Here is a 25,630-nt window from a genome sequence, read left to right as displayed (position 1 = left end):
TCGATCTTGTGTGTGCTCCATCGGACCTTTGCTTGCCAAAAATCTGGCGGACTTTAGAAATAGAACATGTTTTAAATTTTTCCACCGGAACTCCGCTGGACCCAGTTCCTACCGAGAAATCCGCTCGTGTGTGCTAGTCCGACGAACAAAAACCGACACGAGGGCAGCTATTGGCTACTGGCTATGAACTTCCTTATTCTAGTCCGGTCGTACGTCATCACGTTCGAATCCATCGGACTTTGGTGTAATTGTGTGTGGCCAAGTCTCTTCATTCGGAAAGTCCATCAGAACTCCGCCGAAAGTCCGTCGGACCTAGTCCCTCGAAAAGTCCGGTCGTGTGTACGCGGCATAAGGCTTCATGTACACTGGTGATGCTAAACTGACATTTAGGAGCAGTTGGGCATTTTTTTTTAACTGCCCCTGAACTCTCCTCTATGTTATCTTATCAGTACATGTACACAGGGTCGTTTATAGTCGTTTCTAGGCAGTTGAGTTTAGAGGCCTTTTTTGGAAAGCAAAAAAATTAGTTCAGATGCTGAGTTTAGAGGCCTTTCAAGCGCCAAACACTTCTAGACTCAGTGAATCGCATTTAGCCATGTTTCGTTTACAGTCGTTTTTTTATTTTTGGCTATTTAAAAAAAAAAAAAATTTTTAAATGCTTCTAAACACAAACATGTGAACGCGGCAAAACAGACATTTTAAACGTGGGTTACTATTTGTCAAGTTAAATCGTTTAGGAGAGGTTGTAAAAACGTCCCATGTACCTTAAGCCTAAGAGATAATGTTACAGTATTTTCTACCATGTTCCCAAAATGTGATTTCTCAATGCCCATATGAAACGCAATCTGCCACACCAGTCACTGGAGGAGAGTCACAAATGTTTGGATTGAGTCCAGGCTATTTGGAGTAGTCTTGGCCTTGGCCGAACTGAGCTTCTGTAGACACACCTTGTAAATATTAGGGGTATTGTAACATGTCTGGTCAGATTAAGTCTTTCTTAGTAATGTATGCAATATTTGGAAATTAATTAATTCTATCCATCCATCTCCATGCTTTATTTTGCTGAGAAATCACTTTATAACACACCCCTTGGGATTTATAGCCACAACTATCTAGAGCAGTGATTCTCAACCAGGGTTCCGTGGAACCCTAAGGTTTCTCCAGAGGTTTCTAGGGGTTCCTTCAGCATTGGGCCATTTCTGCCTCTTGGATAAGTTCCCACTGTCACCATTGATCTTTTTAGCTATCTGTATGGAGGTAATTCTTCCCAATGACCACAAGTGTAAGGACTATTCTTCCCACTGACCGTCACACTAATGTATCAAGAGTTGTAGAGTTCTCATTTTTAGCAGGGGTTCCCAGAGACTGGAGAACCATTTCAAGTGTTCCTCTGTGCTGAAAAGGTTGAGAAAGGCTGATCTAGAGTAAGGGCAGATGATTCATGCAGCATTTACTTCCTGGAATCCATCTGCCCTTAGCACAGGCATGCAGGCAGGAGAGTGTGCTTGGCTAAGAAAGCCCCTCCTCCAGATGAAATTAAAAAGATGTCTATGAAAGCTCCAGGGATGTATGACATTTTGACCTAGGCCAGAAACCAGGAAGCAACAGAAGAAATTTAAAAAAAAGTTTAAAACAAGTAATATAATATACCTTCTATCTATTTACTAATCCTAGCAGAATATGGATTAAAATAATGTATGTAGACTAACAGAGTGTAGTTCTGCTTAAATATTCTTGATGTATTCCTAATATCAGCATTACTGCTTTGTCTTACATTCTTTATCATTTTAGCCCTTGGGAAAAAATTTCGCACTTGTAATTTATCAGGTCGGGTTTGATTGACTTTCAAGTGAGAATACCAACATATTTAATCAGCTTTCATTTGTTTCATGCAGCTCTCTTCATGTACTGGGTCTTGGCCTTCATCACCAAAACGATCAAGCTGGTGAAGTATTGTGAGAATGATATTGGTCTGACTCAGCTGCGGTTTTGCATCACTGCGATAATGGTCATCCTGTATGGCCTGCTCATGGCGGTGGAGATTACTGTCATATGGGTGCGGGTATGTTATACTTTCCCTGGCTCTTCTATTTATGTGACTGAATAATTCTGACCTCTTATTTCTCCCCTTTCTTATAGAAATACGTCTTCTTCTTGAGCCCCCAAAAGGTGAAGCCCCCAGAGGATCTTCAGGATTTGGGGGTGCGCTTCCTCCAGCCATTTGTGAATTTGCTTTCCAAAGCCACTTACTGGTGGATGAACCCGCTGATTATCTCTGCCCACAAGAGACCTATCGATCTAAAGACAATTGGAAAGTTACCCATTGCCATGAGGGCACTCACCAACTATGTCAGCTTGAAGGATGCCTACGATGACTTGAAGGTATGAAGTATATGGGTGCTAAGTGACCTCTTTCAGAAGAATTCAAAATAGCCCTGATGCAGGGTTGCCCAACCAGTGGCCCGGGGGCCACAGGCGGCCCGCGAGCCCTCTAATGTGGCCCGTAACCTCCTGCTCTGTGATGGAATAGAATACTGTTATTAATAGTACTAAAATCAGTGTATATATATATGGGCAAATCTGTTTTGCAGTGGTTAACGGTCTGCTTTTAGGCTGGGTTCACACTGCTGCGGGGGGAGATCCGGATGTGATTCGCACAGCAAATCACATCCGATCTCCGTAGCACTGCGAGTTCAGCCATACAGATAGTATGGCTGAACTCGCAGCTGTCCCGCAGCAAACTCGCACAGGACCCTTTTTTGGGTCCGCAACGGAATCGGATCGCATGGGGGTTCACACCATGCGATCCGATTCCTGTGCGAGTCGGCAGATCGCACTGCGATATGCCGACGGATCTGGGGGTGTCATTAACATAACATTGACACCCCCAGCCGTCCGCATAGGGCAGTGTGAACTGCCGGCGGGAGGTATGCGATGCGGGAAAACGCCGCGGATTCGCGGCGTTCCCGCATCGCAATAGTGTGAACCTAGCCTCAAACTGATCCGCAGGTGCAGAGCAGTGCACCTGAGGGTTACCTGCACTGAGCCATAGGCCCCTTTCACTTGATCAGTCCGACCCAATTGGACCCTCCATTCACCTCTAAAAAGAGTAGCAGATGTAAATAGACTTTTGTCCATTTACAAATGCCTACCTCCAATCCGCAAAGAAAAAAAAAGAAAGTAGAGTGGGCTGACATGCACCCGCTCCACTCATTGCGGCCGATTACCAAGTCGCTTAGGTGGCCCTTGATCTTCAAAAGGTTGGGCACCCCTGCCCTAATGGCACCTTTCTGGTAGTTGTTCCCTTAAGAGCTACCAGCACCTAGTATAAGCAAGCATTTGCACCAGTGTCAGTAACATTACTGACATGTGTAGCAAATTACACAATACTAGTGATCTCCCCGGCAATTGGATGCCCATCGGCAGGCTTTTCTCGGTCATGCCCCTTTGACAGAAGCCGGCCGAAAGTTTGGCTTCTGTCAGACCGTATGCCGTATGCACAGGCCGAATGTCAGCCGGTTTCTATTGAACCAGCCGATGCCGCCTGATATCTGGCCCGTGTGTATGGCCCTTAACAATCTCTTGTGACTCGAAAATCAACTTTTAAAACATGACATCAGTCGCTAGAAACCTTCTGCATCCTGAAATCATGACTTGGTAGCAGTTTCTACCAGTCCAGCTAACTTGGAAGAAGTCTCTTGTAATAGGACAAGAATTCCAGTAGTTTTTTAAAACCAGTAAACAACGTCTAGAAGTCAATTGTAATATGGAAGCGGTCTCCACCAACTTTGAAGGTTTCTCTAGCAGGCTCTTTTAATATAAGTTTCTCAAGCAATTTCCTGTAACCTGGAAGAACTAAATAGCAGTATCTCATAATACAACGTCATTTTCTAGCAGTTTATTTTAACTTGAAAGTGTTTTTAGCAGTTTCTATTCTTTTGAAAGAAGTCTCTATCAACCTCTTGTAATATTACAAGAGTGTCAAGCAATTTACTGTATCCAGGAAGGCATCTCTAGCCAGTGGCGTAACTAGAACCTTCAGGGCCCCGATGCAAGAAACCATGAAGGGCCCCCCTGAACCCCAGCCAGGGCCCTTCCCTCCAAGTCTGGCGGTGGAACTCCAGGGCGTGGTCATAGGTATGACCTTTGTGAGCCCTGTAGTTCCACCACTGGCATCAGTAGTTTTTTTTTATTATTTTATTTTTATTTTTAGGGGCCCCATTGGGGGACTGTCCCTAGGCAGGATGGGTTCCCCGTCCCCAGAAGAGATGAGGTCCTTTTCTCCAGGGCAGATGAAGTTACTGCCCCCAGGTGAGAAGGGGTCTCTGTCCCCAGGGGAGATGGGGGTCCCTGTCCCCACGTGAGATGGAGGGTGTAAGTAATGGTGTGTGGGGGATGGGGTCCTCTCACTCACCATGACCAAGCTGCAGGCCGCGCACTCATCCATGTTGGCCTGGGCTCCATCCAGTGTGCTGGACGGGTGATCAGCATATCTCCCAGAAAGACCTTTCATCATGTCAATCAATTACCCAACTGTTTGTAAAATATAAAAGACGAGGTTACACCAAGTAAATAGATACCTAAGTCAAACCTCAAATTTGCGTGTGCCCGTGAAATGGCGACAAACTTTAGTACCTTATATTTTCCATAGGCGACAATTTAAAATACCACTATAGGTCATCAGTTTATTGTCACGGAGAAGGTCTGATATTAATTTTGGCTACAAAAAAACATACTAGGGCTTATTTTCAGGTGATGTCTAATTTATTTACGGTATGTACAATAATATGTCATCTTCTTCTGGAAAAAAAAGAAAAGAAAAAATCCTGATCCTTTAACCACTTGCTTACTAGGCACTTAAACCCCCCTCAGTCCCAGACCAATTTTCAGCTTTCAGCGCTGATGCACTTTGAATGACAATTGCGCGGTCATACAACACTGTACCCAAATGAAATTTTTATCATTTTTTTCCCACAAATAGAGCTTTCTTTTGGTGGTATTTAGTTACAGCTCGGAGTTTTATTTTTTGCTAAACAAACAAAAAAAGATGCAAAAAAAAATAAATCATGTTTTAATAGTTTGTTATAAAATTTTGCAAACAGGTCATTTTTCTCCTTCATTGAAGTGCGCTGATTAGGCGGCACTGATAGGCTGCATTGGTGGGCACTGATGGGCTGCATTGGTGGGCACTGATGGGCTGCATTGGTGGGCACTGATAGGCTGCACTGGTGGGCACTGATAGGCATAGTTAAGGCGGCACTAATAGGCACAGATAAGGCGGCACCGATGGGCACAGATAAGGCGGCACTGATGGGCAAAGATGGGCACAGATAAGATGGCACGGATGGGTGGCACGGATAAGTGGCACGGATGGGTGGCACGGATGGGCACTGATAGGTACCACAGATAGATGGGACTGATGGGCACTGATAGGTGGCACTGATAGGTGGCTCTGATAGGTGGCACTGCTGGGCACTGATGGGCGGCACTGCTGGGCACTGATGGGCGGCACTGCTGGGCACTGATGGGCGGCACTGGGGTGCAGCACCTTTGAGGCAGATTTTGGGTGGCACTGTGGGTGGCACTGCTGGGTGGCACTGTGGGTGGCACTGTGGGCACTGCTGGGTGGCACTGTGGGCACTGCTGGGTGGCACTGTGGGCACTATGGGCACTGCTGGGTGGCACTGACAGGGGGGCACTTACTTTATTTCCGGATGGCACTGCGGGTGGCAGGTGGGCACTGGCAGGGGGCAGGTGTCCGCTTAAATTGCTGGCCGTGATCGGGACTGATGTCCCGAACACGGCCGCCGGCGATCGGCTTTTTTTTTTTCTCCTCGCGCTGTCAGCGCGAGGAGGAATACTAGCCGATTACCGGCTCCGTTTTATCACATGATCAGCTGTCATTGGCTGACAGCTGATCACGTGATAAGGGGTCGGGATCGACCCCTTACACGGATCGGTGATCAGGCGAGTCTCACGGACTCGCCGATCACAGAGCGCGCCGCGCGCGCCCCTCAGGGGGCGCGCAGGCCGCTCGTATCCGGGACGACGTCAATAGACGTAGTCCCGGAAATGTGGGTCCGCGCTGTTGCCGTCATTTTGCAATAGCGCGGTACCCAAGTGGTTAACCTCCCTGGCGGCATTCCCGAGTCTGGCTCGGGGTGGAGATTTTATACCAAAAGCGGTAACCCCCGAGCCAGACTCGGGACCACATCGCTGAATGCAGGGAGAGTTTACTTACCTAGAATCACTCGCAGAATTGAGCAATAGCAATTTGTGGGGAGATCCGTCATCAAATACTGAAAAGTAATGACAGTGACAATTCTGCAACTGAGCAAATTTCAGTGTTTTTGATTTGATTACATTATTGAATAATTTTTATTATTGTTATATTATTATTTGGTATAATTATTTATAGTTATTTATTATATTATAATTTATGATTTAATTTTTCAAACTTTATCATACCCGGGATGTCTGCTAGACTCTGGTTTGGACAGATTTAAGAGAGTTGTTCCTAAGAATTACAGGACTACAATATAAAACGCCAAATTTTCATGCAAAATAATTGTACCGCTTTTAGCACCTAAAATCTGAAATAATCATACCGCCAGGGAGGTTAAAGCATGATAGACAGCACAGTGCTTGTCATTTACCCCTTTAGCAGTCATTTAACCCTCTCCATGTTCTAAAAAACATAAATAAAAAAAGTACATTTTTTTCCTGTGTTCCCTGTCTTCTCTCTCCCTGTCAGCTCAGGAGTCAGCATTATGAAATTCTGTAATCCCAAAACCTAGGTTAAAGTCCTTGTAAAATTATGTAATCCATTCTGTAAAAAGATTTGATTTGATTGATTTGCTGAAAGTGCACTTAGAAGTAAAATCACTGTAGATCTGAGGGGGACATGCAAGGAAAATACAAAAACAGCATTTTAGCTTGCACATGATTGGATGATAAAATCAGCAGAGCTTCCCATTGTTTCAGATCTACCCCTCAGATTTACAGCAACTGCACTTCCAAATGCACTTTCAAGTGCACTTGCAGTGCAAAGTGGATTTACCTTTTGTAAATAACCCCCTATATACAGGCATACCCCACTTTTAAGTACACAATGGGGTTTATTTACTAAAGCTGGAAAGTGCAAAATCAGGCTCACTTCTGCATAGAAACAATGATCTTCCGGGTTTTATTACCAAAGCTTAATTGAACAAGCTGGGGTTAAAAGCTCATTGGTTTCCATGCAGACGTGAGCCTGATTTTGCACTTTCCAGCTTTAGTAAATAAACCCCATTGCGTACTTAAAAGTGGGGTATGCCTGTAATGATATAAAGACCTCGAGCGGGTCACGTGAGTGCCCAGCGGCGCTGTAAATTCGGTATATAAACACTGTACATTATATAATCTTTTTACAGAATGGATTACATAATTTTACAAGAACTTTAACTAGGGCCTATTTTCTGGATAGGGCTTATATTGCAGCCATCCCAGAAAATCATGCTAAGTCTTATTTTTGGGGTAGGGCTTATTTTCAGGGAAACACGGTATGTAACATGTCTATCACAATCAGCGTTTTCATGCGTAGGCGCCCCCTTGACGCATGCATTTACGTTCCTACACACTTCTATGTGGGGGGGGGGGGGGGCTCAAATTTTTTTAGTGGGGATTTAATGTGCTTGTGTGTAACTTTCATTTGTTACAATAAAAAAAAAAAAAAGACCTAACTTATTTTCTTCATCACATGGGGGGTGAGAGGCAGGCCCAGAAGTGACAGCAAACATGTCGCTTTCCGGGTCAACAACAAGGAGGGGAGGAGAGCGGACGTGTGTCCACCCAGTGGCACCCTCTATGTGGGTCCTGGGTAGGGGTGCCATCTCATCCCTTCAAACCCGAACACATATGAATTACACAGGTTGTGCTGCTGATTAAGGTGCTAATTAAACTCACTTGGCGCCTTATCTGCATTAAATTAGCCTCAGAACCTGTGTAATTCATATGTGTTTGGGTTTAAAAAGGGTTGCCACCTCATCCCTTTAATGTAGGACACACATTAATTACACAGGTTCTGTGGCTGATTAAGGTGGTAATTAAACTTACTTGGTGCCCTTTCTGCATTAAATCAGCCTCAGAAGCTGTGTAATTAATATGTGTCCTGGATTAAAGGGATGATGTGGCAACCTACCCTAGTCCCGGGCCCGCAAACGGGCAAGTAGAGCCAGGAATACATGGTGGGGCACATGTGTGCTGTCGCTGGTGTGTGTGTGGGGTGTGTGAAAGCAATCGGGTGGCAGAGCAGCTGCCCAAATGCTTCCATCTGACAGGCAGGAGTCTGCTTGTCAATTTTACACACAATCCCGGGGTCTGTAGCCAAAAGGAATGTGTGGACCTAACAGCGAAAGGGTTAAAAGCATATAGCTCTCAAATGTCCCTGATTTTTGAGGGACTGTGTCTGATTTGGAATAAAGTCCCTCTGTCCCTCTTTTCTCCTCCCTTCTCATGTGTCCCTCATTTTGGTCTGATCTATATAGTTCTATATAATATTTGTTTTTCAAAAAGAGAAAATGACATTTTAGAACAGAAACGAATAAAAACGTTTTTTTCAAAAAATGTTTTTGTTTAGCAAAAAATAAAAATAAATAAACCCCAGTGGTGATCAAATACCACGAAAAGAAAGCTCTATTTGTAGGAAGAAAATGTACAGTGTTGTATGACCGCACAATTGTCATTAAAAGTGTGACAGTGCTGAAAGCTGAAAATTGTCCTGGGCAGGAAGGAGTGAAATTGCCTGGTATTGAATTGGTTAAAGGATATCCAAACCTGTACAAAAATGTAATATATTGCAGCTCACAGTCCTTAGATGTGGTGGCTGCACTAGTTTTTTTTTCCCAACCTGGGAACATTTTCAGAGAATATAGAAAATACCTGTTCATCTTGGTAGATATAGGGGGTTATTTACTAAAGGCAAATCCACTTTGCACTGCAAGTGCACTGGAAGTAAAGTTGCTTTAGATCTGAGGGGGACATGCAAGGAAAATAAAAAAACAGCATTTTAGCTTGCACATGATTGGATGATAAAATCAGCAGAGCTTCCACTCATTTCAGCTCTACCCCTCAGATTTAGAGCGACTGCACTTCCACGTGTACTTGCAGTGCAAAGTGGATTTGCCTTTCGTAAATAACCCCCATTGTGTTCGTGTTACTTTTTGTGAGCTGCTCTAAAGACTATCTTGCTCCCTAGCTGTTTCACGTAATCTACCAATAACCCTACCACCTATGTAATATAGATGAAAATATACAGACATGTTTGTAGCCGTATTGGGAGAGCAGGCTAGGTGACAATTATGGCCCACCTACCATGGATGCAGTAGAGGAGTGATGTAGCCCCCCCCCCCAGGTACAGGAAGTGTAATATTTACAGGACCACCAGGTCGGTGCCAATAGTGCAAAAGAAGCTTGAAAAAAGCAATGAATGCAGCCACCACACTAAGGACTAATAAACTGCACCATATTCCATTTTTGTTTTTGGGTTTAAAGAAGAACTGTAGTCTGCGCACATAATTTGTAATAAAAACATCTTTGCCATTCTGAAGCTTCCCTCTAACCACTTTGGATTCTGTTTTATATATACTGTGATTCTGTACTTGCTAAATATGCTGCAGAAATCTCCCTCCACTGAGTCTGGCTGCATCAATTTTAACTGTGGGCAGCTGAAGCTGCTGCCTGTTCACTTCCTGAATTTACACAGACATGCAGAGGCCCACCTCCAGCTCTGCAGCTCTCATTGGCCCTCTTATGACTCATCCCCCCTCCCTTCCTAGCAAACTCTGAGGAGAGTGAGAGAGAGAGAGAGCTGTGCATGATGTCATAAGCCTAGGCTTTTTACCAGACAGGAAACAGGAAGTGGGCTGTATAAGGTATTTACTGGCAGAAATAAAATGTTTTACTATCCAAAGATAAAACAACAAAGGCAGAAGAATTAATAGATGGAAAGATGAAAAAATGACTGAAGGTCCGCTTTAAGTATACTTTAACATACAGCAATCTTTAGTCTAATGAGAGACTTTTTACTTTGTGTCATTCTCATTTTTACATGCCCAGTATTCCATGTTGATTGTAATGTTTCATATACAGATTTGTAGTCATTTCCTTTTCAGGATAGCTGTATACCAATCAGCACTGAATGGTTGGTACAGGGCAGTAAATGACAGGTTAAGCCTTTCAGAGCGCTTGAGGTTGTCAGTTGAACTCAATTAAAACTCTGAAAGCAGTCTCCTAACTATTGTTGATTCTTATTCTTCTCAGATTATAAACTTCTATTTCCCTTTAGAGCAGGGGTAGGTAACCCCCAGCACGGGTGCCACAAGTGGCAGACAAAGCCTCTTTTGCCGGCACTCGACTCTCTCCCCATCAGCAGAGCAGCGCAGGGAAGTGTCAGTGAGACACTAATGCATTCCAATTTCAGAATTCCCCACACCACACCTGCACTGAGGGGGAGGGCACTGTGCCCCCACACATTGTAAATGATGACACATTGTTTGGTTCTCTAAGTTTGCTGTAGCTGCGATCGTCAGCTTTTGTGATGGGGAAGAGATTGGGTGCAGTTCTTCTAGGGCGGGTCCCTGTTTCTAGGAGGAGGACTGTTATTGACCACTGCTAAAGCCAATCACAGTCCTGCTAGCCCCATCCACCTTCTGGAGGAAAATGACTCGCTTGGTTGCCACTACCAATCTCAAAGAGAAGGGATTTCACTATGATTGAGAAAACCACAATCAGGTGACAGTTTGTGGGATTACTGTTGTGCTTCTGGGAACTTTGTTGAAATTATTCCTGAACCTTTGCGTTACTTACTACTGAACCCCGGCACTGTGTCCCTTTATACCACAGCCAGTATTCAGCGCAATGAAAATCACACCCAACTTTTCCTGTGGTGCAGATCGCCGCACTTTTTCTCAGCTGCGGGGGCCCAACTTATGATCCTGCACACAGGCCCACTGCTTTCAGAAAATACTTCTGACCTGAGCTCATCCTATGTGACATCACATATATTACATATATCACATACATCACATACATCCCATACATCCCACACATCCCACACATTACATATATCGCATACATCACATACAAGCACATGGGCTGGATGCGAGAGGTGGATCAGCAGGATGAGTGTGCCAGGACATGTAGATGTGTCTCATCTCTGCTTCCTTTCACCACTCTACATATCACGCATATCATAGAAGAGGGTACAGAGGTGGAGCAGATGAGCAGGAGGATACAGCGATGGGGAAAATAAGCAGGAGGGGTTCAGAGGTGGGACAAATAAGCAGGAGGGTACAGCAGTGGGGCAGATGTGCAGGGAGGTACAGTGGTGGAAGAGGTGAGAAGGGGGTTCAGCAGTGGGACAGAAAAGCAGGGGTTACAGTGTTGGGGCAGATGAGTAGAGGGGTTTAGTGTTGGGGCAGATGATCAGGGTGTTACAGTGGTGGGGCCAGAGAGCAGGGGGAACAGAGGTTGGGCAGAAGAACAGGGGGGTACAGAGGTGAGACAGATGTGCAGGAGGTACATTGGTGGGGCAGTTGAGAAAGTGAGTTACAGTGGTGGGGCAGATGAGCAGATGGGTTCAGTGTTAGGACAGATGAGAATGTCTTTAAGCAGTGAGACAAAAGAGCATGGGGATACAGCGGTGGAGCAGATGTGTAGGGAGGTACATTGGTCGGGCAGATGAGAAAAGAAGGTACATTGATGGGGCAGATGAGCAAGGGGATACAGTGGTGGGGCAGATGTGCAGCAGGTACAGTGGTGGGAGGGATGAGAAGGGGGTTCATCGGTGGGACAGAAAAGCCAGGAGGTACAGTGATGGGGCAGATGAGCAGGGAGTTACAGTGGTGGAACAGATGAGCATGGGGCGGGGTTCATTGTTGGGCCAGATGAGAAGGGACTTATAGTGGTGGGAAAGATGAACAGGGGGTTACAGCAGTGGGGCAGAGGAGCAGGGGGTACAGAGGTGGGGCAAATGCAGATGGGTGCAGAGGAGAAAGGAGGTACATTGGTGGAACACATGAGCAGGGGGTTACAATGTTGGGGCAGAACAGCAGGGGGTACCGTGGTGAGACAGATGTGCAGGAGGTACAGTGGTGGGGCAGACGAGAAAGGGGGTTACAGTGGTGGGGCAGATGAGCAGATAAGTTCAGTGTTAGGACAGATGAGAAGATGGTTCAGCGATGAGACTGAAGAGTATGGGGGTACGGTGGTGGAGAAGATGCACAGGGAGGTACAGTGGTGGAACAGATGAGCAGGGTGATACAGTGGTGGGACAGAAGAGCGAGGTGGTACAGTGGTGGGACAGAAAAGTGAGGTGATACAGTGGTGGGACAGAAGAGCAAGGTGGTACAGTTGTGGGACAGATGAGCAGGGGTTACAGTGGCGGGGCAGATGAGAAACGGGGTACATTGGTGGGGCAGATGAGAAAAGGGGGTACTTTGGTGGGGCAGATGAGCAGGGTGGTACAGTGGTGGGGCAGATGTACAGGGGGTTACAGTGGTGGGGCAGATGTACATGGGAATACAGTGGTGGGGCAGATGAGCAGGGGGTTACAGTAGTGGTGCAGATGAGCAGGGGGATACAGTAGTGGGGCAGATGTACATGGGATTACAGTGGTGGGGCAGATGTGCAGGGGGTTACAGTGGTGGGGCAGATGTGCAGGGGGTTACAGTGGTGGGGCAGATGAGCAGGAGGTTACAGTGGTGGGGCAGATGAGCAGGGGAATACAGTGGTGGGGCAGATGTGCAGGGGGTATAGTGGTGGGGCAGATGTGCAGGGTAGTACAGTGGTGGGGCAGATGTGCAGGGTAGTACAGTGGTGGGACAGATGTGCAGGGGGTTACAGGTGTGAAGGTGCATGAATGGCATAAATTGAGGCTGATCTGAGGCATGAGAGTGCAGGATGTTAATTTCTCTCTATTAAAGTAGTTTAAAGCCGTTACTTTATAAAAAACCCTTTTCGCGATTGAGAGTGGGGAGGTGACATTATTTTTTATATCAGCACTAGGGATGAGCTTCGAGCAGGGGCGGATCCAGAGTCTAATCTCGGGAGGGGCACTGCTATAAAATATGTTTTTTTGGGGGCAATTTATATGGGAAATGGCTGGTATTTGCGCTTCAATCATTACGGCACCATGGTTGTTATGGTGTCAGGATGATTGAAGCGTATTATTTCTATTATTACATTGTAATATAAAATTAAATGGTTCAACTCACCATAATGCAGAATCAGTGGGAGCCCTGAGGATGTCACTTGCCATGTCGCCTGCCACCAAATGTGGATTGTCACTTGCCACGTCACTTGTCACCAAATGCGGATTGTTACTTGCCACGTCACCTGCCACACATTGCGGATTGTCACTTGCCACGTAGCCTGCCACACATTGCGGATTGCCACTTGCAACGTAGCCTGCCACACATTGCGGATTGTCACTTGCCACGTCACCTGCCACACATTGTGGATTGTCACTTGCCACGTCGCCTGCCACCAGATGCGGATTGCCACGTAGCCTGCCACACATTGCGGATTGCCACTTGCCACGTCACCTGCCACACATTGCGGATTGTCACTTGCCACGTTGCCTGACACACATTGCGGATTGCCACGTCACCTGCCACACATTGCGGATTGTCACTTGCCACGTCACCTGCCACACATTGCGGATTGCCACTTGCCACATAGCCTGCCACACATTGCGGATTGCCACTTGCCACGTCACCTGCCACATATTGCGGATTGTCACTTGCCACGTCACCTGCCACACATTGCGGATTGCCACTTGCCACGTAGCCTGCCACACATTGTGGATTGCCACTTGCCACGTAGTCTGCCACACATTGTGGATTGCCACTTGCCACGTAGTCTGCCACACATTGCGGATTGCCACTTGCCACGTAGCCTGCCACACATTGAGGATTGCCACTTGCCACGTAGTCTGCCACACATTGCGGATTGTCACTTGCCACGTCACCTGCCACACATTGCGGATTGTCACTTGCCACGTCACCTGCCACACATTGCGGATTGTCACTTGCCACGTCACCTGCCACACATTGCGGATTGCCACTTGCAATGTAGCCTGCCACACATTGCGGATTGTCACTTGCCACGTCACCTGCCACACATTGCGGATTGCCACTTGCCACGTAGCCTGCCACACATTGCGGATTGTCACCTACTGTGTCACTTTTCTGCTAAGGTGGTCTTTTCTTGGGTCCCAGAGTGAAGATAGGCAGCAGACAGATGATGCAATCTCTCTGCTGCACACAGCTTCCTACACAGTGAGGGCGGAACTGGAGGGATGCAGGGCAGTGAGAGATGATGTCATCTCCCTGCTCCCCTGCCTGCTGGCTTCCTGATTGGCCAGCAGCCCTCCTAAGCCGCCCAGCTGCCCCCCCCCCCCCTCACCGTCCACTCAGTGCGGGTACCCGCGGAACCGGCCGCGCGGGTACCCATGGAACCGACCGCGATTGGACCCGCGGAACCGGCCGCGATTGGACCCGCGGAACCGGCCCGCTGGTACCCGCGGAACCGGCCGCGATTGGACCCGCGGAACCAGCCTGCCGGTATTCTCGGGGGGGGGGCAATTGACCCGTTGCCCCCCCCCCTGGATCCGCCCCTGGCTTCGAGTTCGAGTCGAACTCATGTTCTACTCGAACATTGCCTGTTCGCCTGTTCAGCGAACAGTGAACAATTTGGGCTGTTCGCAGCAAATTCGAAAAGCCGGAACACCCTATACAAGTCTATGGGAGAAATCTAAAGTGCTCATTTTAAAGGGTAATATGCAGGTTACTGTCCTAAAAAGTGTTTGGGGACCCGGGTCCTGCCCCAGGGGACATGGATCAATGCAAAAAAAAGTTTTTAAAACGGATGTTTTTTCAGGAGCAGTGATTTTAATAATGATTAAAGTGAAACAATAAAAGTGTAATATTCCTTTAAATTTTGTAGCTGGGGGGTATCTATAGTATGCCTGTGAAGGGGCGCATGTTTCTGGTGCTTAGAACTGTCCCTGCACAAAGTGTCATTTGTGCAGGAAAAAAAGTCTTTTAAAATCACTTGCGGCTAAATTGTCGGCTCCCCGTAATACAGAGAACACTCAATGAGCCGGCGATGGATGATCATATCCAGCGACGGGGGATCTCTCAGTCCAGCGCTGTCCATACATCCTTCTTCTGTCTCCACTGCGGAGACTGCGGAGATCCCAGCGCTGACGTTTCTTATATTAGGAGGGCGGGGCCACCCGTCACCTGACCCCGCCCCTCTGATGCTGGAGAGGGAAGCCAGGGGTTCCCCAGTGACGTGTGGGTGACCCCGCCCCCTCTGATGTAACGCAGGTTTCCGTTACATCAGAGGGGGCGGGGTCACCCATACGTCACTGGGGAACCCCTGGCTCCCTTCACCAGCGTCAGAGGGGGCGGGGTCAGGTGACGAGTGGCCCCGCCCTCCTAATATAAGAAACGTCAACGCTGGGATCTCCGCAGTGTCTCCGCAATGGAGACAGAAGAAGGATGTATGGACAGCGCTGGACTGAGAGATCCTCCATCGCTGGATATGATCATCCATCGCTGGACCCCGGAGATCCGTCGCTGGATAGCAAGAGTTGATTAGCACCGCTGGAATCTTTTTTTTATTTTTTTTATTTTTAATAAAGGAATTTTTCAAAAGTGTGTTTGTCTTATTTAACCATTTTGACACGTTCTTTGTGAAATGGTAGGGGTACTTTTGTACCCCCTTACCATTTCAAACAGGAGGGGCGGGATCTGGGGGTCCCCTTGTTAAAGGGGGCTTCCAGATTCTGATAAGCCCCCCGCCCGCAGACCCTCACAACCACCGGCCAGGGTTGTGAGGATGAGGCCCTTGTCCTCATCAACATGGGGACAAGGTGCTTTGAGGGGTCACAGACCCCCAAAGCATCCTCCCAATGTTGAGGGTATGTGGCCTGGTACGGTTCAGGAGGGAGGGGGGGCCGCTCTCTCGTCCCCCCCTCTTTTCCTGCGGCCTGCCAGGTTGCGTGCTCGGATAAAGGGTCTGGTATGGATTTTTAGGGGGACCCCCACGTCAATTTTTTTTTTTAATTTGATGCAGGGTTCCCCTTAATATCCATATCAGACCTGAAGGGCCTGGTAATTGAATTTAGGGGAACCCCACGCTTTTTTTTTTTTTTTTTTTTATCAATGAATGAATGAATTGTCGGCTAATACAGAGAACACTCATTGAGTGTTCTCTGTATTACGGGGAGCCGACAATTTAGCCGCAAGTGATTTTAAAAGACTTTTTTTCCTGCACAAATGACACTTTGTGCAGGGACAGTTCTAAGCAGCAGAAACATGCGCCCCTTCACAGGCATACTATAGATACCCCCCAGGTGCGAAATTTAAAGGAATATTACACTTTTATTGTTTCACTTTAATCATTATTAAAATCACTGCTCCTGAAAAAACGTCCGCTTTAAAAACTTTTTTTTGCATTGATCCATGTCCCCTGGGGCAGGACCCAGGTCCCCAAACACTTTTTAGGACAGTAACTTGCATATTACCCTTTAAAATGAGCACTTTAGATTGTGAACGTTCGAGTCCCATAGACTTTAATAGGGTTCTAAAGTTCACACGAAGTTTAGGTCTGTTCGCAGGTTCTGGTGCGAACCGAACAGAGGGGTGTTCGGCTCATCCCTAATCAGCACACTCAATTTCTTTGAAAACATTTTTCGGCACACTGTTCTTAAAAGGCTTCCTACACCTATGTTAGGGAATCTTCCTGTTTTGTGTTTTGCAGGCAGTTCAGTGACATTTCTGCATTTCTTAACAATTGCTGTCAGAAACAAGCAGTGTTTCTAAGCAACAAAAATCTTCCCCGCACATATCATCTGCGGTGCGCTGGAAAATTTTTTGCATTCCAGATCCCAAGGATGCCATGTTTGTGTTCACCATGCACGTGACAGTAAAATATTAAAGAGAAGACCAAAAAACAACTTCAAGGAATTGAAAACGTGTATTACTTCAGGCATAATATCAGCAGTGTGTTCAGTTTGCATTATATATCACACAATGTGTGTATTTCCCTGTGCCGTGACATATTCCAGAACCAGTCTCTGTGTTCTCTGCATCCCCACACTGAACTCTAAAGCCTCGTACACACGATAGGATTTTCAGACGAGAAATGTGTGATGACAGGCTGTTGACAGAATATCTGACCGTTTGTGTCCATCAGACACTTGTTGGCCAAATTTCCGTGGACAAATGTTGGATAGCAGGTTTATACATTTTCTGCAGACAGCGGTCTGTTGTCGGATTTTCCGAGTGTGTGTACACAAGTCCATCGGACTAAAGTCCAAAGTACAAACGTGCATGCTCGGAAGCAAGGACGAGCCAGAAGCAGTCAGTCTTGTAAACTAGCATTCGTAATGGAGAATTAACATTTGTGACACTGCAAATTATGAAATCTCGAAATGCAGCGCACATTCTCTTCTTCTTTAACCTCCCTGGCGGTATGATTAGTTCTGGTTTTAGGTGCTGAAAGCGGTACAATTATTTTATTTTTGGAAATTTGGTGTTTTATATTGTAGTCATGTATTTCTTAGGAAAAACTCTCTTAAATCTGTTTAAACCAGAGTCTAGCAGACATCCCGGATATGATAAAGTTTATAATATAATAAATAATAATAAAAATTATTCAATAATGTAATCAAATCCAAAAACACTGAAATTTGCTCATTTGCAGAATTGTCGCTGTCATTAGATTTAGTGTTTGATGACGAATTTCCCCACAAATCACTATCGCTCAATTCTGCAAGTGATTATAATTTATTATCGCTGTTTCTAGTTGGTCTAAAATCACTTTTGACATAAAGGGACACTTTTTGGTTGCTATGGGCAATCTCCAAATTCCAGGCAGAAAAAACAGTATTTATAATATAAAACTACATGCAGGGCACTGCACAGACCACTAGGGACAAAGGGGGTGTGTAATTTTTTTATACAGTACTGTAAGCTGTAAGATTTCAGTACTGTGTGTGTTTTGTGTGTTTTTACTTTTTTGAATTTGGCACCGATCTCCGCTCCCGTGCGCCTTAACGTCGCAGGGAACGGAGCTCAGCGGCACTCGGGCACTGTGTGAACGGACACTGTGTGAGGACATCGCTGGATCCAGGGGACAAGGTAGGTAACTTCTCTCTGTGTCCTCCCTGTATCCAGCGATGCGATCCCGAGTCTGGCTCGGGGTTACCGCTTATGGTGCTGAAATCTCAACCCAAGCCAAACTCGGGATTACCACCAGGGAGGTTAATAGGATAATAATGAAGCTGCTTGGTGATACTGATGGAGTTATGGCAAACAAATTTTCAAAGGCTTTTTTTTTCTAGTGGTATCAAGAATAATATTATTATGGTGGTTTTTTATTTTTTTTGGGTTACCACAACACCATTATCCCATAGTTTTTAAGATCAAAGATACAACTATGTTGGTGTCTGCGACAGGAGTCACTTTGGATGGGGGGTTTTTGGAACTCAGCTTATCTTGGCGAGCTGGCTAAAGGGTCTTGGATAGTGCTGGTTCTGGACAAAGGAAACATTTACGATGGACATAGTCCTGTTGAGGACAAGGATTCGTCACAGTGTCCCTTGTCAATTTTACAATGTAACTGCCTACTCCCAAACTGTCACTTGAAGTAAAACACATAGCCAAGTATTATTCTACACAATTTTTTATTGTGCATTAAATAAAGAAAAATTAGACATGCTATCTGCCAATAGAACTTAAAGAGGGATTTCACTGTGAAAAAAAATATTAAAAGCCAGCAGCAACAAAAACTGCAGCTGCTGACTTTTAATAAATGGACACTTACCTGTCCCAGGATCCAGCGATGTCGGCAGCCGAGGCCGATCGTTCGCTCGGCTCTCGGCTGCTGCCGCCACCATTCTAGGTGAGGGAATCAGGAAGTGAAGCCTTGCGGCTTCACTTCCCGGTACCCTACTGCGCATGCGCGAGTTGCGCAGCGCAATAGGAATTGTCCGCGCTGTCTCTGGGACCCGTGTGTGTCCCAGCAGACATCGCGCAGGGACAGGAAGAGGCATAGACTCCCGTGGGAGTCTATGCCCGGAAGTGGGTTTAAATACCTGTCTTTGACAGGTATCTGCACCCTCCCTCCCCCCTGAAAGATGGCAATTGTAACACCGGAGGGGGGGAGGGTTTCGATCAGCGGAAGTTCCACTTTAGGGTGGAACCCCGCTTTAACCAAAAAGTGCATTCTATGCATCCAAAAATATAGAAAAATATACCAAATCAAAATTTCCGAAAATCATCCGGATTATTCTCCTGGAGCTCCCGCAGAATAGGCATATGACATAATTGGTCACGATTAATAAAGCAACCAATTTTTGGTCCAAGAAATCCTCATCCTCCTGTTCCTGGACTGGACTTGGGTCAAAGCAATAACTCCAATGCCAATAATAAATAACACGTTATCTCCTCCGATTCCGCAACATGGCCGGTTGATGAACAGCCGTTCAGAAACAAACTGAAAAGCCCAAAATGAAAAGCGCAAAATGAAAAGCACAAAATGAAAAGCGAATCAACACTCGCCAAACTTCTACTAACACGAAATTAGCAGAAGGAGCCCAAAGGGTGACGCTAAAGAGCTGAAAAACCACGTAATACGTCACTATGTTTGTGTTTGTTGGCCGACAATTGTGGGCCATTTGTATGCAAGACAAGTTTGGGGCCTATGCCCTTCGGACAAAAGTCTGCGATTTTGTCGGCGGAAAATCCGATTGTGTGTACGAGGCTTAACATTTCCCAAACGCAGGCTGGAAAGGTCATTTAAGTGGACCTGCCTTTACATATAAGTGCAACATGCTAAGTAATGAGGGTCCATTCACACCAAACAGGTCTGCTGCTGTGCAATTATGCATGCTAACGCGCATTGTGTCACCCATTATGTGCGTTGTGCTGGGGCAGGCCGTTTATTTGAATGGGCTTCCCAACACACCAGAAGGGAGAAAATATCATGCATGCAGCATTTTCCACAGTGCATCACACATTAGTGCATTGCATTGCGCTTCAACACATGTCTGTCAGCAAGGTGTGTTGGGGTGTCATTAAGAAGGAATGCCTTGGGGTTACACCAACACATGTAATATGATGCCACATGGTAACACACGTAAAGCTACCACAGCATTATAGTGTAAACCAGGGGCATTGCTAGGTGTACAAAAGATCTGAGGCTAGAGCCGATGGAAGCAAAGTAAAGAAAGTCATACGCTTGGGTGGGCATACACATGTATATAATATACGTGTGTGTGTGTGTATATATATATATATATATATATATATATATATATATATATATATATATATATATATATTATATACAGTCACAAAAGTGAGTACACCTCTCACATTTTTGTAAATATTTTATTCTAACTTTTCATGTGAAAAACACTGAAGAAATTATACTTTGCCACAATGTAAAGTAGTGAGTGTACAGCTTGTATAACAGTGTAAATTTGCTGTCCCCTCAAAATAACTCAACATACAGCCATTAATGTCTAAACCGCTGACAAGAAAAGTGAGTACACCCCTAAGTGAAAATGTCCAAGTTGTGCCCATTTAGCCATTTACCCTGCCTGGTGTCATATGACTCGTTAGTCTTACAAGGTCTCAGGTGTAAATGGGATGCGGGAGTGTTAAATTTGGTGTTATCGGTTGGTGTTATGAAACTGAGCTTCAGCACCGGGGCCAAGACCATACAGCAGTTTAACAGGACACTGTATTATATTATATTATATATTATCATTAAATCAGGGTCCCCAGATACCCCCCCTTACATCAGGGACCACAGATCCCCCCTCATTACATCAGGGTCCCCAGAGAGCCCCCACTACATCAAGGTCCCCAGAAAGCCCCATCCTTACATCAGGGTCCCCAGAGAGCCCCTTCCTTACATCAGGGTCCCCAGAGAGCCTCTTCTTACATCAAAGTGCCCAGAGAGCCTCCTCTTACATCAGGATCCCTAAAGAGCCCCCCCCCCCTTACAGCAGGGTCTCCAGAGAGCCTCCCCCTTACATCAGGGTCCCCAGAGAGCATCTCCCTTACATCCCAGAGGGCTCCCTTACATCAGGGTCCCCAGAGAGCCCCCCCTTACATCAGGGTCCCCAGAAAGCCCCCCTTACATCAGGGTCCCCAGAGAGCCCCTTCTTACATCAGGGGCCCCAGAGAGCCTCCCCTTACATCAGGGTCCCCATAGAGCCTCCTTTTACATCAGGGTACCCAGAAAGCCTCCTCCTTACATCAGGGTCCCCAGAGAGCCCCCGCCCCCTTACATCAGGATCCCCAGAGAGCCTCCACCTTACATCAGAGTCCCCAGAGAGCATCCCCCTTACAGTAGGGTCCCCAGAGAGTCCCCCTTACATCAGGGTCCCCAGAGGGCCTTCCCTTACATCAGGGTCCCCAGAGAGCCTCCCCATACATCAGGGTCCCCAGAGAGCCCCCCCCCCTTACATCAGGATCCCAAGAGAGCCTTCCCCGTACATCAGGGTCCCCAGAGAGCCTCTCCCTTACAGCAGGGTCCCCAGAGAGCCCCCCCTTTCATCATGGTCCCCAGAGAGCCCTCCCTTACATCAAGGTCCCCAGAGAGCCTCCCTCTTACATAAGGGTCCCCAGAGAGCCTCCCCCTTACATCAGGGTCCCCAGAGAGCCCCCCCTTACAACACGGTCCCCAGAGAGCCTTCTCTTATATCAGGGTTCACAGTGAGCCTCCTCCTTACATTAGGGTCCCCAGAGAGACCCCATTACATTGGGGTCCCAAGAGAGCCTCCCCCTTACATCAGGGTCCTCAGAGAGAGGGTGGGCAGTGAGATATGATGTCATCTCTATGCTCTCTCCCCCACCCGCTCTCCTGTGCTGCCTGCCGGCTGGCTCTTTGGCTCTGTCATGCAGCCCACCCTCTCTCCGGCTCTCCCGTTCTACCCACCGGCTCTGTCATGCAGTCCGTCGCACTCATGGCCAGGCTACAGAGAGGCCGCGGCCCGGTGATTGGGGACCCCTGCAGATACTCAGGGCTATGGGCCACAAATTCAGGCTTTAGCCCCAGAAGCCACCCCCTAGCAACGCCTCTGGTGTGAACGATTCTTCAGTGTAACACTTTTGGGCATTTATTACCCCTCACAGAGATCTTAGTACTTCCCTTGACAATGCCTTCATCTGCTTATGTTGCAGTTTGATCACTGAAGCGGAGGAAACAAACAAAATGCTTTCTCCTGCCTGCAGCGGACTGATGACATCAGCGCAGCTTAACCAGTCCAAAAGTGCTTCAAGTGATCCCTTGTACGTGCTCCACCATATATAATGAATGGATGCTTACCAGATGAGCAGACCCCAAATGAGGTCTAGTCATGTATTAATGGGCAACACCCCCCACTGTGGGTCTGTAGGTAACACCCCCCTCACAGAACCCATATGTTAGATGTGTCATCCAAAAAAATCACCTGATAATGCGGCCGGCTAGTTGTCGTCATTCATTAACCAGGCATATGTAAAAAAAGGAACAAAATCGCTCATTGCACGATTTCCCAGCATAAGAAATGTATTAAAAGAACAGTATTCTACTCACAAGTAAAATGATAACATCAGGCATTCAGAAATTAATGTCCTTTGCCCTGGCGGGCGTGCTGACATCACTGTTATGTCCTTCGACCCGACGTACGTTTTGTCTCAACAGACTTCGTCACAGGGGCAATTGCAAAACCACTGGATCAAGAGGGGGTATTAGGGGGGCTGAGGGGGGCTGCTGTACACTTAATGCATTAAAGCGGTTGTATGCCCGCAAAAACAAAAAAAACCCTGTAAGGCAAAGGCATGATGAGCTAGTATGCATCGCATACTAGCTTATTATTAAATACTTACCTTAGAACGAAGCGCCGCCATCGCCTCCCGGTCACCGCTGAGAGCTGACATGTTTCCACTGCATTTCTTCCGGGTCCGCGGCTCAGGTCACTCACATCACCTCTTTTGTCCTCTTTCCACCAAGGAGCACTGATTTTCTGACAGCATCTGCCGGACCTTCAGAGCGCATGCGCCACTGACGTCAGTGGCTGCATGAAAGGTGAATATCTTCTAAACCGTACATATTAATTTTTGTAAGTAAAAGCGAGGTATACAACCACTCTAAGATAAAAGTACATTCTGCCTTTAGAACTACGGTACTTTAAGGCAGCACTCCCACCTAAAAGCAATGCTTCTCCATAGACATGATTAACTCCTTGTAATCCGTTGTACAGTTCTTTAACTCATTACACTCTGTAAACTATGGACAACAGCCCCTCGAAACACTGCATTACTCTTCTCCAGGCTGGATTCTTAGGATGCCCCGTGCCGTGAATCAGACCCAGTATTGGAGTTCCAGTTGATAGGGAAAGAGCTTAAGCACACCAAGCCCTTCAATACCTATGCCTTCTGTCACCTATGCCAAGTCACATCGCTTCCCAACTGGCTGGCTGCGTATGTACCTGACACTAGTACTGTAGTCAATGGCAACAGCAGTTATAGCTTCCTCTGAATGGCTTTACTGCACATTAGACATTTGTACTGCATCTTTTTTGTCTCAGTTTGTCCCCAAGTAAACCCTGTTCTGAGATACACCATGCATGCACCCCTTTAGGTTTGTCCTGAAGTGACTTTAAACTAGGCAAAGATATATATATATATAATAAAGTTTTTTACTGGTGTTATTCAAATATAACAAATAAAAAGTTCAGCACAGATTTTTCCAAAACATTCTTATACAAGTTCTTCTATTCTTCTAGCGCCTCTCAGTCTTGCTCCTCTTGCCCCTGCCCCATGAGGTAGTCATTAAATAGGTGAGAAAGTACTTTAGAGTCCTTAAGTCAAATGCATGAGTCCATACTCCTGGAACTCCTCTTGGGTTCACACAAGGGGTGGTTAAGTACAAGTAGTCGATCACATCCTTAGCAGCAGGCTTGTTCTTTGTATGGGGCAACCGGTAACCGAGCCTCATGCTAACGTACTAACTTTGGCACCCCGGAGAAGGGGTTCCCTCCCTTTCTTGCTGTTTGCTCCAGCAGAAGGCAGTACTTCCTCAAAAATCCTGGAAAAATCTGGTCAAGGTTAGCCTTCTCCTCTAGCTATCCTTAAAATGATTCAAAGGTTTAACAAACCATAAAACACTTTACATCCACTTGCTTACAGACCTAGAGCAAATTGATCAATGTAATAAAATTTGGTTTGCTCAATCATTTTCCCTCGGGTATAGAGACCCAGCAATGCCAGGGGTATGCCCCTTGGCTGGACAACGTAGTAGAGAAAGATGGAGCAGCGATCTCACATGAAGGGGTTAAGCTCATTATCAGAAATGCGGGCCTCTGAACATTCATTTCTCTGGTGAAGAGATTTGGCATGTGTTTTGTTTTTCCATTGTGAGGTGAGCCACTTGTCTGGTTGTGCTTTAAACAAGTTTTTGGGTCTGAGCCAATCAGATTGCTCCATAGCTCAGATCTGTCAGGCCGCCATTCCAGTGACGTGACATATATACGAGAACATCGCAAACACAGAACTCAACACAAAATTTGACAACACTGCCGACAGCTGGGAATTTGTAGGACGTCACTTTATATAAGATAGAATTCGCTCTGATCGATCCAGGGCCCTCATTCTTAAACTGACCCTCCAGATTAACAAAGATCTGAATATTAACACAGTCATCTTAGTCCCCAAATTTAATAGGATACTGGGGAAAATTAAAATGTATGGGAGGGGTGTACTCACTTTTGTGAGATACTGTGTGTATGTATATACAGTGGTGTGAAAAAGTGTTTGCCCCCTTCCTCATTTCCTGTTCCTTTGCATGTTTGTCACACTTAAGTGTTTCGGAAAATCAAACCAATTTAAACAATAGTCAAGGACAACACAAGTAAACACAAAATGCAATTTGTAAATGAAGGTGTTTATTATTAAAGGTGAAAAAAAATCCAAACCATCATGGCCCTGTGTGAAAAAGTGATTGCCCCCCTTGTTAAAACATACTATAACTGTGGTTGTCCACACCTGAGTTCAATTTCTCTAGCCACACCCAGGCCTGATTATTGCCACACCTGTTCACAATCAGTGCATCACTTAAATAGGAGCTGCTTGACACAGTAAGGTCCACCAGAAGATCCTTAAAAGCTACACATCATGCCGAGACCCAAAGAAATTCAGGAACAATTGAGAAAGAAAGTAATTGAGATCTATCAGTCTGGAAAGGGTTATAAAGCCATTTCCAAAGCTTTGGGAATCCAGCGAACCACAGTGAGAGCCATTATCCACAAATGGCGAAGACATGGAACAGTGGTGAACCTTCCCAGGAGTGGCCGGCCGCCCAAAATTACCCCAAGAGCGCAGCGACGACTCATCCAAGAGGTCACAAAAGACCCCACAACAACGTCCAAGGAACTGCAGGCCTCACTTGCCTCAGTTAAGGTCAGCGTTCATGCCTCCACCATCAGGAAAAGACTGGGCAAAAATGACCTGCATGGCAGAGTTCCAAGGAGAAAACCACTGCTGAGCAAAAAGAACATCAAAGCTCGTCTCAATTTCTCCACAAC

The 25,630-nt window shown here is 46.3% G+C and overlaps 1 protein-coding gene across 5 annotated transcripts in view; it reads left to right on the top strand.

The window, feature by feature from the left end:
- The window catches only part of ABCC9 (ATP binding cassette subfamily C member 9), a 182,096-nt gene that overhangs the window by 33,629 nt on the left and 122,837 nt on the right, over positions 1 to 25,630 (top strand). For 4 of the 5 annotated variants that reach the window (XM_077468695.1, XM_077468696.1, XM_077468694.1 and 1 more), the window contains exons 5-6: positions 1,896 to 2,062; positions 2,140 to 2,382. In XM_077468695.1, coding sequence (XP_077324821.1) covers positions 1,896 to 2,062; positions 2,140 to 2,382 — 410 coding nt within the window. The remainder of the gene's footprint in view (positions 1 to 1,895; positions 2,063 to 2,139; positions 2,383 to 25,630) is intronic. The other variant, XM_077468697.1, reaches the window with a different exon arrangement.

This window comes from Lithobates pipiens, unplaced genomic scaffold, assembly GCF_037356315.1.
Source record: "Lithobates pipiens isolate NorthernLeopardFrog02 unplaced genomic scaffold, aLitPip1_a1.2 Scaffold_8, whole genome shotgun sequence".
NCBI lineage: Eukaryota > Metazoa > Chordata > Amphibia > Anura > Ranidae > Lithobates > Lithobates pipiens.
The sequence above is the reverse complement of the archived record's forward strand: the minus strand, read 5'-3'. Positions and strand labels throughout refer to the sequence as shown.